Genomic DNA, 15,592 nt, shown 5'->3' on the forward strand with positions numbered 1-15,592 from the left:
CGGAAAACAGAAAAGTACCAGAACAAAATTCAGGGATACTGGATATGTTAACTGCCCGCCGTTAACAGGCTTATCAGAACCTCCTATGTGATCTGTCTGCGAACAGAGAGACTATTAACGTGAAAGAGACCACTTTTTGCCTTTCTATTAGATGGTCTTTCATATACAAATTGTTCTTTGTGCAGCCATATTAGTGTTACATTGCTCCATTATCTTATGTGGTGCAATACCGAGGGAGCCTCCGTGGCCGAGGTGTTAAGGTCGCTGACTTTTAATCACTTGCCCCTCATCAATGTGGGTTCGAGCCTAACTCGGGGCGTTGAACTCTTCATGTGAGGAAGCTATCCAGTTGGCTTACGGAAGGTCGGTGTTTCTGCCCAGGTGCCCGCTCGTGATGACATAGACAGTGCACGGAGGGGTACCTGGGATCTTCCTCTACCATCAAAGCTGGAAAGTCGCCATATGACCTAAAGTTGTGTCAGTGCTACGTTAAACCCAATAAAATAAATAAATAAATGAAGCAATACCGTACACGTGTGTCTCTGATTCGAATTCGAATATAGCTCCTCAGGGATTTGGTACAACACGAACCATTCATTCTTAATACTGAGAAGTTATAAACATACAATTATAACTCCCCGAAGAGATATATCAGAGGGCAGCCATTGATATACTTACAGCGCTCAGTTTTATCTTTAGTTAACATATCATTCCACATGAAAAAATAGCACGAGTTATATGAAAACTTGTATCAGTCAAACAGAAACATCACGAAAAAGTCAAACTATTGAACTAATTCATAATTTGTTAGGGTTATAAAGCCTTCCGAAGCAGTTGGTTTCTTCTATAATAATGTAACATGTGTATGCTTTGTTAATCAGTTTTCATGAATTTAAAAGCTAATCTACAGTTAAACAATATTCCGAAAAGTACATAACAATTTTTAACTTATTTCACATTATGAGCAATAATCATATGTCGGAATGATCTGTGTCTTTCAAAACTTTTAATAATATAACCACTCCTAAACACAGCAAGACGGTACGGATGTGTTAATAATTTATTATCTCTATAAAGGCCAGAATTAGATTCGAAAGACAAAGTCGATTTTACTTTTTTTATTACAAGAAGTTTTCATTTTGAAAGACTCCCAAGTTAAGTATTTTATTTCAGAATAGTTACCATTAGACTATCTACTAGCACACATTTAAAAACTTGTCGCCATATTTCTCATGTTTTGTAATCATGTAATTTCAAACTAGTTTAGAGATTTGAAAGCAAGAATATGATACGATGTTGCTCATTACAGACCTGGAACCGTTTTCTGCGCATGTCCGGAAGTGGTTGTGAATAAGCGCGCACGGCAAAAATACGCAAATTATTGCACGTCCGCACACATTCACTGTATAATATGTATAACATACTGACTTAAGGTTAAAGATACGATTACCAAGGTTACAAAATATATACATTAAATATACATATCATTCAAATCGCTTGAATCCGATATATGACGGAGTCTGTAATCTATCACAGGTGGGCCAGGTCTTACGTAGAATATAGACTGGCTACATTTTTTCTAAGATGAAAGTATAAAGAATGATATATCATAGCCTCGGAGCTAGTCTAAGTTACAATGATATGAGCCGTGCCATGGGAAAACCAACATAGTGACTTTGCGACCAGCACGGATCCAGACCAGCCTGCGCATCCGCGCAGTCTGGTCAGGATCCATGCTGTTCGCTAACAGTTTCTCCAATTCCAATAGGCTTTAAAAGCGAACAGCATGGAGCCTGACCAGACTGTGCGGATGCGCAGGCTGGTCTGGATCCATGCTGGTCGCACACCCACTATGTTGGTTTTCTCATGGCACGGCTCATATTTTGTTGCTTGTTATCCATGATACCACGAAACACTAGCAACATTTTGTAACCGTTATGTTATGTTGTTTTTGCATCAATAATTATTTTTAAAACATTAGTGGGCGATTAAACGGCGTGGTCCAAATTTCTACCAATGACGCATTGTAAATGATAAAATACCGTATTAAGATATCTTAATTTGCGGTAATTGATGTAAAGGATACAAGTAATTAATCGTGTAATGAAATAACGCTTTAATAACACTTATATGACAAGGAAGAAGCACTTTAGTATTGTTAATGACACATTGATCGTATCATCATATTAAACTTAAATATAGCTTGGAAATATTTTCATGCATATTTGATGCAATCAGAGTTCAGTACCGAAGGCAGTGCGATATATAATCGTATAGGGAATATGTTTCAACGATTTTCCGAGCCGTTTGGTACAGTTTCTGTTAAAGCTGCTATATGGCATTTAAGATTTATGTGTTTTCCCGTGGCGAAGGTATTCAAAGTGTTCTACGAAGAAGGAGTTTATAGTTAATGTATGTCCCTACATACATCATAGGTAAATAATTCTATTTCAAACTGTTGTACTGTTAGGAACTTGTTAAGTATCTATAACATGACGCAATATTTGCTTTTTGTTACATATCTACTAATAATATGATTCGTTTTTTTTTTCATATTGAAGGTACTTGCACCCATATGTATACTTTCTGGACATATTTATAAATTAATATACCCAATGTTCACCTTTTACAGCTTTTGATACATTCTTCAGATGTAGAAAATCTTCAGGAAATATATTTAGTATTACTCATTAAATAAATTAACTGCATATGTGGAGCTGCATTTATAATCAAATGACTTGCAGTAACATCGTCTTTAAAGTGTTTTACTGGTACTACACATTTATACTATGTTTAGCTATACATGCTGTTGTGTTGTTGTCACAGCTTTGAAAGTATGGAGAGGTTTGCGCGTTCACGCGATTTTAAACGCTTATTCCGCGACACAGAAACAGTGAACAGATGTTGTTAAAAGATCAGTGAATGTTGCATAAATGGCAACTACATTTACGCGCTGGGTGGTTTGGTCAAGGGGAAAGATATGGAAAATGTAGAAAGTTAAGATTGTGGAAATAGTTAGAGGAGATCGATACTAAATTATTACCCAGCTTCGATTCCACCCCTTGAACCTAAGCCTCTCCGGTTACTATGACAGCCGCCGCCACAGTCTCAGGAACCATTAGAATGTAGCTGGTGCGCTGAAGATAATCCCTGCTTTTGCAGATGGTAGGCTGTTCTATGTGGTGATGGTTCTTGGGGATAAAACAGCTCCTTAAGACCAATTCTCTGTAAAAACCAAAAAAAGTTGGAAACTCATAGTCACAGATTTCCTTTAAACCGATTTTTTCTTGAAGAGGGTGCAAAATTAAGAAAATCCTGTTTTTCATTTTTTCAATATATGTCCCAGTTACCATGGAAACGAGGATGCAAATCCCCAACTTGCTGAATTTTCAAAAAAGTAGGGGTGCATGCCTATTTTGTTATCTGGAAAGTACTAGAAAGTGTCCTTTATTTTCGTACTTGCAAATTTTAAAGGCAAATGAACAAGGTTTCATACCAAACTAATATTTCCAAATATTTATTTGATTCTTGTATGATCTAGACTTTCATCTGCAAGAAAAAATATATTTATGGAGCAAAACATATGTTTATATTGTGCTCTACATCTTGAAAAGTGCACAGGTCTCAGCAGAAAAGTATATTTGTTTGTTTAAAGGGAAGATGTTATTTCAAAAAGAAACATAAATCGTAGTGGGTCATTCAGACACATTCTTGTAGATTTGGGCCAAAGTTTATGATTTGGGGCATTTTTCCTATTTTTATTACCTCCCCTTGATGCTCTTCATTTAGGAAATCACAAAGAGCTTATCTAAGTTTACTTCCTGGATTATGCTGAATTCAGATTTCTACTCGGATTTTGCAAATTTTTAGTATATAGATACAATGACAGTCAGAGATTTTATGCTAAATGGGCATGGGATGCTTGGACGTGTCCCTTCAAACCAAGTCCACGTTTAAAATTTGCTGAATAGCGACATTGTTTGGGAAAAATACTCTGGCAGAAAAGAGTCTAAACTGTGGATAGACATCAGTCTGACATCTGTGTGTTTATTTCCATAAGTGAAGTTTGTATCAACTGACTGAAGGATCAGTGTTAAAGGATAACACTACAATGAAAACAGGTGAGTCTCATAATATTTTATGTTTTAATATGACATGTAAAAATTCCAAGCTATGCAAGATAAGTGCTCACTTCCTTCAACAGATTCAAAGACCATACAGAGGTTATTTTCTTAAATATTGGACAGACATTTCTTATTATTTTACCAAGATAAATCTTACAGGCATTTTTCCATCATTTTGGGAATACCATGCACCAACACCAGTGGAATTGGGAAAATGCTCTCAGAAATTGTCTAATGTGGAAATTTCCAAATTACCAAAATCTATGTAAAGATATTTTTTGTGTAAATAAGCAACACTATAAATGTTGTTGTAATAACCTAAATATAGATATATACAAATTTCAAAACCATTTTAAAACATCAAACAACCATATAAGGTAACACATTTGGGAATTTCATATTCAGACTTGGGAAGAAACATACTGTTTTCTTTGGGATTACCTCCTTTTATTGGAGGTAGATTGGAAAAAGCCCTGATTTTAGTTGTAAATGACCATTAGCATGCTTTTTATGTTATTTGTAAAAAGCAGATAGACATATTTTCATTTCAAAATGTATATATTTTTGTAAATTTATTTGTTTTGTTTTTCAGCTTTGAGTTGTTTCTTTTGAAAATGACTGCTTGATGATAAAGTTTCAAACAACTATGAAGTGAGTGGATGTTCTAGAGAGGTAATCATAATTTAGTCATTTGCAACAGTGTATGTGTTTGCCAAAGTACCTGCAGAAATATAGACTTACTGAAGTAAAAACTCACTGAATGCTGAAAAATGAAAACATTTAATTGCATCCATTGCTACACATAAGTCAGCATGTTTTAATCTGCACATGCCTGTTTTACAAGTACATATTGAATGTAAATGGTTTGTGTCAAAGTTAATATGTTTTTATATATATTTACACATCAGAGGCCTACATGTATTTAAATAAAGAATAAAGTCCCCCACATGCCCATATTCATACAAGTATGAAATCTTGACCTCTCAATCTATGATACAAGAATTGACTTCATATAACTTAAATTGACATACATTTGTATTGTGACTATAAATATTGATAAGTTTTTGAAATTTTAAAATATACCCTTTTTCAGAAAAGGACCCTCTGCACATGTATGAGAAACAGATTTTACTTTTAAAGTGGCCCATATAATGTTGAAAAGGATGAAATCCTGTATCTGTCAAAATGTAACAACAGTAACAACCATTTTAGTTTGATTTGTGTATATTCCAGACTAATTCTTCAAAGAATGAATGATCATCATCATGCTTATATTGGAATAAAGGGAAGGAAGGTATCTACATTTTATTTATAGTTTGTCTTAGTCTCTGATCAGGTCTGATTTCAGATCTTATAAATGCTTTATTGAATGTTATTTTTTGACAGAATATTTATGAACTTTATTTAGAATTTCATGTATCTTAAATTTAATCAAAGTGTAGCAAAGTCAAAAGTATTAAATGTATTTCATACAATTGTTCCTTTTAAAATCATTTCAAGGAGGGGGGTGTCTATGTGATAAATTATTTTCATTAAAAGAATAAAAGAAAGATGTATATATTATACATTTACTTATACAAAATTTATTAAATGATTGAAATAGTGTATGTAATTTTTATTCATTTACAAATTTGTGAAAGGAAACCCTCCAGCTGGCTTGTAGAAGATCAGTAGTTCTACCCAGTAACATGATGTCACAAATATTTTAACTGGAGAGCCCATCCCCATCCCACCACCACCCATAGTCAAATGAAAGACATTCAGATTGTTATTCTCTCACATCTCTATTTTTCAGTGACAGCTACAGTCAGGGTAAAAGTAAATGCAGTCAGAAGACCTCTGATATCACCTGAAGAGCCAGCCTTCTCAAGATTCTGTATCAAATAAAAATAACAAGGACTGCTAAAAAGACTTTTTATAACTTGCAAATGTGCAGCCTGTGACATAACTGTCTGATCCAGGTGAATAGTGTTGACAAGATGACATTTCATCTCTATAGTAGAGGACACAAGTTTGAAATGCAGTATGTCATTGTGAAGGCAAAATGTTTATGAAAATAGTGTGTGTGTGTTTCCCAGAGAGGCTGAAAGTGGGGAATCATCAATTAGTGTTTTTGGAATAAGTTATGGACATCTGAATAGTAAAGATCTGTCCCTTTTTTGGATTGCCACAGACCAAAATAATGATTGGTGCCTTTGACATAAATAGAAGAACTCACACTGGACACCCTGAAGATGGAATTACAAGAATGTATGTTGTTTGCATTAATGTTTTTTTTTTCAGATTTATGGAAAAACAATTAGAATGTCATTTCTTAAAAATGTTGATAGTTGTTTCACCAAAGGCCCTGTAATTGAAAAATATCTTTATTCTTGACTTTATCATGTTTATATTAAAATAAAAAAAAATTGATACTGTTTGATTACTTTTGCATGTATAACATTAAATTTGTTATATTTAAATTTGATAAAATTTAATGTAATTTGAAAAAGATGCACTTGAACATATCTAAATGGAATAAACACATGACAGTCTTTGAATATCTGTAAAAAAGCACATATTTTGCAGTTCTCATCAGATTTGGTTACCAATTTACAGCATAATTATACATGAAGGCTTATTACTCAAACATATGCAGATCTAAAATTTGTATATTTTCTACCATAGATAATTTTATTTCATATAGATTTTTTAAATCTTAAAAAAATACTGAGAAAATATAGCAAAACAATGGTTGAATTAGTATACTTGATTTTGTGAGACTGTTGAAATATTACAATTCTTTTTCCCTCTTAAGCCTGTATCATAAAATCATATTTTCTGATGAAATTTATTTTTTAAGAATGTTGCAATGCAGATTTTAATGAAAATTCATACATTTGTAAAGTTACCTATATTGTGTTAGGTAATAACTTAAGCCCATATATACTAATTGGCCAATGATTAAAGAGAACATCTGAGTTTCTAGCTGACTTTCTGACTAATTTAAGACCTCATTCATGTAACAACATCTATTAATCTTCAGAAATCCAGTAAAATTGTCATCTGTAAAACAGGTTTCATTCTAAGATATACAAGGCATATAACATCCTTTTTTACCAGCATGTATTTACTTTAATAAATAAAGTAGATTTAGTTGTGTATTTTGATAAATTTTGGAAAAAGCATTAGGAGATATTTCTGCAACTGCAGTTTGTATTAACTGAGTATTTACTGGCACTGGAATGTGCATGATGAGGGTTTTTCTGAATAAACTTAGTAAAGTCTTAAATCTACATTATCTATAGCTATCCGTAAAAAGTCTAGCCATTGTCTTGATAGTTTGAAAGAATTAAATACATTTGAGCCGCACCATGAGAAAACCAACATATTGGCTTTGCGACCAGCATAGATCCAGAGCAGCCCGTGCAGTCTGGTCAGGATCCATCCTGTTCGCTTTCAAAGCATATTGCAATTAGAGAAACTGTTAGTGAACAGCATGGATCCTGACCAGACTGCACTGATGCACAGGCTGGTATGGATCCATTCTGGTCGCAAACGCACTATGTTGGTTTTCTCATGGCGCGGCTCATTTAAAGTTGGATCTAGCAAAATATTGACTAAACTGTTCTGTAGATCATTTGATTTAATTTGATTGTTAAAGGAAGAATGTGCATCATGATTGTTATTACATGAACATACTGTATTATTTTTAAATATCATGATATTTTTCAGTCTTGGATTACACTGTTATTTGTTCATAATTTTGAAATGTATTTAAAATGTAAATATTAAATCAAATGGCGAAGTAGACATGATTTTGCTTTTACTACTATTTGTTTCCATGGCAACAAAATGATTTCCAAAGGTGAAAGGACACTGTCTTTACACAAACACACATAGATATTTTTATGCCGATTCTTCTCCTTAAATTCCTCGATTTCTCCCTAAATTCTGTGGAGGACTTCTCCCTCAAATTTTGACCTAGGATGATCCCTGTTTTTTAATGCAAAATGAATGTTGTAACCATGGCAACTTGAAAAAAAAATTGGACAGTCATGATTAGTAACCATACAATACCTTAAAGGCCAGTGTCAGTTGGTTATGAGTATTTCCAACTGCTTTGAAACTCAAAATTAGTTTACCCAAAAGAAAGAAAAGTGCATACAAGGTTGTTGAGAACTGACCTTGTGACAATGCTTTAAGTTTCATAGATCATGATTATGGTTGTATCCTTCTTAATTCTGCCCAGAATGTGCTTCAGGTGCGTTAGATGCATTGACAGTTTGCAGATGAACTTTTCTTGTTTCATAGAATACAAAATTGATACAGAAAGTGCTTTAAAAAGGTCTGAATTATAATTTTCTTGTACGTTGCCATGGTAACGGAACATTCTCCTTAATTTCTAGACAAAGTGTTGGACAGTATAACTTTGTAAAATTATTTTACATGAAATACTTATGTTTTGCAACAATTCTGTATCTGGCAATGTAATATTATTTCAGGTTATTCTGTAATTTAGGCATAAATGAGTTTGCTGAAAACTCATTTTTTGTCAATTTTCAAATTTCTGTAAAAAGCTCAAATATGAATGACCCACTAAAATTCCTCCTCAAATTGAAATGGGTATCATAGCTCTGCTGAATCCATACAAGTATTATATTCAGATGCGTGCACTTTATTTTCTATTAGAAGTTGAAAAATATACATGCAGACCAATTTTTAAAGATAATGTAAAATCTTAAAAGGGGGTATTTATAAAATTGTTGCTTCTAAAACTGTGAATATGTTGGAAGACAATATTTGTTTTCAATAATTACTTCAGGTATGTATTTCAGGCAAATATGAAAATTAGTGCTCTATTGCAGACATAGAGACCACAATGTGTAAAGAAAATTGTAACATTTTAGTAAAATTTGACTCTCAGAAATTGCCATTTTTCGCAAAAAGTATAATGTTCCCGTTTCCATGGTAACCAGAGCTGATTCATATCTTTTCCCCCTTGATTCTTCATATATGGCTTGAATACTAAAAAGGGTGCAAATATGAAGTAATTCTGAGACTATGAGTTTCCGACCTCTTCTTTAATTTTTTGGTTCTTACAGAGAATTGGTCTTAATTGCGAAGATGTTGATAACTGGAGGAATTAATCATTATTTGTAGATCTAGTGCGGCTTAATGTAGTAGTTGGTCGACTGGAATTTATTATTCATTTTGCACAATTTCTTCAACATGGTGGAATATTGGTGTCACAAAAATGTTTGATATGGCACTTAAAATGCGTACCTTTAAAAAGGAAGTGTTCAAGGAAATGACATGAATTTTACCAGACCACGTTGAAATTTACAGTCATTTTAAGAATTATATCTAGTTACCGTGACCAACATAATGTGCACATTTTTACTCATTTTATACTAGAACGGATGCTTGTTGTCTGCTTAGCATCTACAGAATCCCGAGATAATCCCATGCAGACTGTATGATTTGTTATACATGCTGTGAAATTCAAAATTCTAAAATTCTAAATTCATTTGCAGAAGTATTTAGTTTGCCATGAGCCATTAGTTTATCCTATAATAATCGACAAACTATTCCTTGAAAATGCTATTGGTATACAAGACTATTAAAACACTTGCTAGTTCTTCTCATTCGCTAGTTTTGATTCACCATGTACATGTAGCAATTAAATTACCACCTAGACTAGCCACTAGACTGATAATAAAGAATTTGTCAAAAAAAAAAAATCAACTTTTGTATTTTATACTTTTATTTTATGTAATAGTGACAAATGCCAGTCTATTTTTGAGATTTTCCAATAATAATGTCCATGTCTACTACAAATTCGAATACAGTTTTTCTGTACCCCATGCTTTTGTTTGTTTTTTTATAGTGTTTTATCTAATACATATCAGCCCAATCTTTCGTTAATTGCTTGTAGTGTACCATTATTGTGAATTAATGCATATGTTATCCCCCAAAAACACAAATGTTTAATATGTGCCTGTTGATAACCCGTTGTATGATTTAAAGGAGATCGTACTTTTAATTGCGCGTACGCGCGTTTAACTTGCAAAATGTTTAAGATTGTTTTTCTTGCTTTATTTTATGAAACTGTAAATATGAAAACAATGTCTGATAAAGATAATTGCAATATATAACCAACTCTTATATATTGTTCGAGTGTGGCTAAAAGTAGTGATATCTGCATATTTTACTAATAGGAAAAGTTTGTCATCCTTTATAGTGCATTCGAAAACTACGTAAATATTAATTATTGTCGGTTACTTATAGCGGAAACTCTATAAGACGGACATTTACTCTTCACGTTTATACTTTTACGAATATTATGAAATATATTCGAAACAACAAGGTTGAAAATTTCAGATGCTGCGATTTTTTTTCCATCCAAAACGAATTGTTACATATAAAGCATGTATTACTTCCAAACAAGTAAAATCCATCGAAACTTTGCTCAGTGTATGTAGTAGGGGAAATTTCGACGGATTTTACCTACTTCTTAAAGTGGAAAAGTGACACTTTATCTAGTACTTTGCTACTCGGTTTGGAAGCAAATCGCCATTTCTTTACTTGTTTCCTTCAAAAGGTCGAGCATATAACACGCTTAGAAATTTGGATATTAAGAAGTTGAATAAAGATTCTAATTGGAACATTAAAACATTTGAATAGGAAAAATTTAGAACAAATGGTGCCTTGTATATTTTTTATACACTGGCCCTGTGAAATAATGGAAGTATTGTCTTCTGAACAGGAAGCAAGTTACTATATCAAGTATCACTTTTCCTGTACGGGAAGTTGGAAAACTCCCATAGATTGTTTTCCCGGTACGCAATAACGAGTGCTATTTATTTTCGTTTCCTATATTGTGACTAAAAATAGTGTCAAAAAGTATGAAAACTTGATACACATAGCGAAGCCTTTGGAAATTCGGGTGTAAGATTCGGTTCAAATAAAAGGTTTATCAGACGATATACTCCTCCGCTTTTAATGTACTTGTGTTGTAAGGGATTTAGATGCGTTAGTTTTAGAAACAGTATATTTATATGGTATGGGCAATGTTTGACAAGAGACCTTAGCAAAAAGGAGGGGGAAAAGTCATTCCATAGAATTCCTAGCAGACAAGAAGAGGAACATATTAATATAAACGAGAAGAGGTTTTCTTGCATTATGTAATATAGGACGGTAGTTTCCACTGTTTAAACGTTGCTGTAGAATTATCTTGTAGGGTAAAGGCACTAACCAATTAGTAATACTCAAAACCGAATAAAACGCAATATTTTGATTATTGCAGTATAATTTTCAATTCAGAAAAAGCTTTTAATTACGAAATATGTTTTACACAAAAAAATAACAGTTTAACAATTGATTTTGCAGTTGTAAACAGTGCATAGATGACTATTTTTTCTTTTAATTATAACGTTACATCTGATCAATTAAAACAAAGTGAAAGACGGAGAAAAACTTTTATTTTTTAAGAAAAGAAAATAATGGGTTTTAATTTCCAAGAAATCTACCCAGGCCAATGTTAAAGAATAACTGATATTCTGAGTACGTTTCACCTTATGCCAGCTTGCAGAAATATTGTTAATTGTAAGAACAATATTTGTTTATACATGTATATGTTTATATATGAAAAAAAAACTCTTAATTAGCTATTTAATCTACGGTGTCGTTTATTTATTTTCAGTTAGTCCTACACCAGAAAATCTGTGCTGAGGCAAAAATCAAGTGCGAGTGAGTAATACTGTTCAAAGAGAATTAAAAGAAGACTTCGAAGAGCAAGACAATTTCGCAACAAAGTGAAACGTCATAATAATATGATGATATTTTACATGTAGATACGACTATTAAAACCGGCATTTTGATGTCTAAAACCTGATTCATCCAAAAGAATGAAAAGAAATAGAGGCATACGTTAAGAATATTCATGAATAATAGTGAAAAAAGATTAACAGTTCCAAGGGCAACGATTAATGTTTTATCTACAGTTATGGTCAAAAGAAACTGGCAGGTATAATTTTAAAGTAATCTGAACTGTTGTAGATATGACAACATATACATCTTACACCCAACGTACTACATCTTCTAGCAATGATTATAGTTACGACTATGGTGATGAGTACATGTATCCGGGTTACTCATTTGAGAGACCTGTTTACCTTTATCTTTGGGAAATTTTAGTAATTGTTATGGTCTTCCAAAACCTGCTTATCTTGTTCGTGTTTCTGCATAGAACAATGCGGAGCCCTACAAATGTTATCCTATCTGCGATAGCCATTTCCGATACATTAACGGGACTGGTTACTTTACCAACTTACATCATGGTGTTCCAGAGATACGATCCACTACCAGAGTTAGATCAGGATAACTTCGTGAACCAGTCTCAGCAGATATTAACCCAACAAAATGAAAACATTCCATTCATAGATTATCCAAATACATCGAATTCTTACCGAACAACAAACGATATTGAATTTCCGAAGTACATTGTTAGTGTCACCGGAAGCTCAATTCGATTTTTCACAACGAGTACAAGTGCAATAGTCAGTGGTAACAAAACAATGTCACCAGCAGTTTATTTCGAATTGACACTTCCACCGGTTGACGGATATACGCTCAGTAAGAGTCTTTGTCGTGGATTTATGATCTCAAAATATTTTTTGTCGAAATCATTCCATACTATCTCAATCTTTTTGACATTGTTCCTTGAAATTCAGAGATATGTTTCCATGGCATACCCTTATAGATATGAAACATGTTTTAATAAGTTTAAAATTGTGAATATCTATTGTATTTCTGCATTCGTTTTGTGTCCGTGTCTCCACGGATATCATTTGAGGAATGAAAAGGCAGTTAATGGGCTATGTCAGTGGGAACTTACAGGAAGTGGATGTGGGAGAGATTGTATTTATTTATGGATAGCGTTTTTATTGAGACATTTTATTCCATGTGTAACTCTTGTGATATTTACACTTCTATTTATACGTGAACTCAGAAAGGGCGAGAAAAACTTTCGACGAATGGATAGTCATTCGTTACAGTATTCAAGAAGGGTCCAAGAAAATCGGCGTATTACTTTTATAGTAGGTGCTGTTGTTATTGTTCGACTTATTCCTGAAATACCATATAGCGTTTTTCTGTTATACAATAGCATAGACGTGACAGTTAATATGGGGAAAGGCATAGATCTTGAAACAAACAGAATCTTCCATTTGTGCTACGAAATATGCCTTGTAACTTCATTTCTAACTAACTTTTATATCTACTTAATTGTCAATAAGTCATTTCGAAAACGCCTATATCGAACATTTATTTTACCTATCAGGAAACGCTTAAATGACTCATTGCCATTTCATGAATTGCAATCATGGAATCATTCACGGAAGGCTCAAGTGAAAAGGGAAGCCTCAGTCAAACTAGGAGAAGATAATGAAATGAAAAATATGCAGCCCGACGTTTCCAACAAACTTGTAAAGTTCTAAAACCTCATAGTTCAAAAGTGTGTCAGGTATACTTATTATAAATACACATTGTTAGATATTTTCAAATGAATTGCTAATTGTTATATTCTCATGTTTGTAAGCCACAACGAACATATCATTGTTTAACTTTGAAAGCGCATTTGGTGAGTTCTGTTAAAAAAATTCAAACATGTTTGCAACTTCATGTCTACAATCTACTGATATTTGTTTTAACTATTCCCATTATATGGAACGATACACTCAAACGTGTGTGTGTGTGTGTGTGTGTGTGTGTGTGTGTGTGTTCGGGTTTAACGTGTTTTTCAACGATTTGTCAGTCATATAAACGACGGACACTCGAACGTAAAATAATGTTTGAACAAATAAATATAAAGGCGACTCTTTTCTAAGAATGTTTAATTTCAGAGAGCGTATTCACGTTTTCCCTATTCTGATGTAGTGGAAACTTCAAAACTCTTCTTGTCAGAAACTGATGTGGCATGACTTTGACCCGGGGAGACGAAGGAGGGGGTTACGGGTACATCAGCCTGGCTCTTTCTCCTGGCCTGACTTGCCTGAAGGCTTGCAGGTTCATTGTGTGTATTAGTTTTGTGTGTTATGGTGGGGTGCACTCCAAGGTGACGTTGGCACCCCATCCACCTCTATGTTTGGAGGGGAGGCCAAGGGCAGGGTTACGTCCGGAACCGCAGTAGCTCAGGAGTCAGATGTAATCCGGGCAGCCCGCTAACAACCGTCCTCGTCAGGGTGTGCAACCGTTGGGACTGACACCAAGGTTTCCAACCTGGGTCACTGACTTGCCAGTGAACCATTAAGGGAAGGCAGTTAGTTGTCTCCCTGGGACTGTATAAAACTTAGGGGTTTAGCCCCCGTCTGCAGCCAATATTCCGCCACAAGGTTTTACTATATATTCTGAATAAAAGTATTGATGTCAAACAATTAAAATCTTGTTTATTTGTTGGTTCTGGTTGCACATGTATGTGCCTGTGGGACACACTGTGGAAATCAGTCAAATGATTGTCAAGAGTCAGAGTATTGAGTTTGTTCCCAAGAACTATATATGTTATTCTCCCTTTGTCTGGTAGAAAAATCTGTGTATAGTGATCCCTCTTTGTCCGTCTTATAGTTTTTGGTTTTAATACTAGAAGTATGGGATTTAATTATAAACAAATGTTGCTTTGACGACAATTTACTACAAATGTTCAATTATCCAGGTACCACAAAAATGGCAGCCGGGAATAAAACACCATATATTGGTCGTAAAGTGTATTTTGACTCGGTGTTGTTTATCATTTGTCCGTTGAGAACGTGGATTCCATTCCATGCACATGTATAAAAGAGTGCCACTTAAGCCGGGGCTATGGGCGTACGAGATGTAACACAATTCTTTAACCTCTCATGAAAAAATTCAATCAATAAAATCTGTAAAAAGATCCTTTGGAAGCAAAGAATGCAACCAAACAGAAAAATAGCAGACTCGGTTTGATTGAGTCTGCTCATGAGAGGTAATGAAATATGCAACACCTCTCATGCTCCCTAGCCCCGGGCCAGCGGAACTTTATTACACATCAATTGCATAGACTCCATGATCCCAAAGGACCAGGAAATATAAAACATATCTGCTATTGTCTGTCTGGTTGCATTCTATGCATCCACATCTTACAGATTTTATTATATATCGTTCCCACCATTCAAGTTCTGAAAAGAGAAAGAATTTTCACTCGGTGTTGCTTTAAAAGCAATTTTAGTTTAACAAAGCTTACAAATATTACTGAATACTCACAAAATAGTTAGACATGTCCCATTTAATCTCACCGAATCTGTAAGTCTCAACAAATACTTTTTAACATTTCTTAAAGTCTTCGAAGGGAATACTTTCCTGTATAATGAAATATTAAAGTTTAGGTAACAGCAGGCACAAAAGCACAAATGAACGATCGTTGAATTATTCACCGCAATTCATAATCCTTAATGAAATTAATAGGTTAAAAG

At 33.8% G+C, this 15,592-nt stretch overlaps 1 protein-coding gene across 2 annotated transcripts; it reads left to right on the forward strand.

The window, feature by feature from the left end:
* The first annotated feature begins 2,136 nt into the window (after positions 1-2,136).
* Positions 2,137-13,639, forward strand: LOC123527290 (uncharacterized). 2 transcript variants are annotated; one of them, XM_045306660.2, is made up of 3 exons: positions 2,137-2,435; positions 11,809-11,894; positions 12,114-13,639. In XM_045306660.2, the coding sequence occupies exon 3, from the start codon at positions 12,167-12,169 to the stop codon at positions 13,601-13,603; it is 1,437 nt and encodes a 478-aa protein (XP_045162595.2). In that variant the 5' UTR covers positions 2,137-2,435; positions 11,809-11,894; positions 12,114-12,166; the 3' UTR covers positions 13,604-13,639. The 2 variants fall into 2 exon arrangements, with proteins under 2 accessions (XP_045162595.2, XP_053379250.1); XM_053523275.1 differs by having other exon boundaries at positions 2,137-2,412; positions 11,809-13,639.
* The last annotated feature ends 1,953 nt before the right edge of the window (positions 13,640-15,592 follow it).

The sequence above is a fragment of the Mercenaria mercenaria genome, chromosome 14 (assembly GCF_021730395.1).
Source record: "Mercenaria mercenaria strain notata chromosome 14, MADL_Memer_1, whole genome shotgun sequence".
In the NCBI taxonomy this organism is placed as follows: Eukaryota; Metazoa; Mollusca; class Bivalvia; order Venerida; family Veneridae; genus Mercenaria; species Mercenaria mercenaria.

What these genes read in the sequence shown, in the direction of transcription:
- LOC123527290 (XM_045306660.2), top strand. Translation starts at nt 12,167, where the DNA reads ATGACAACATATACATCTTACACCCAACGTACTACATCTTCTAGCAAT.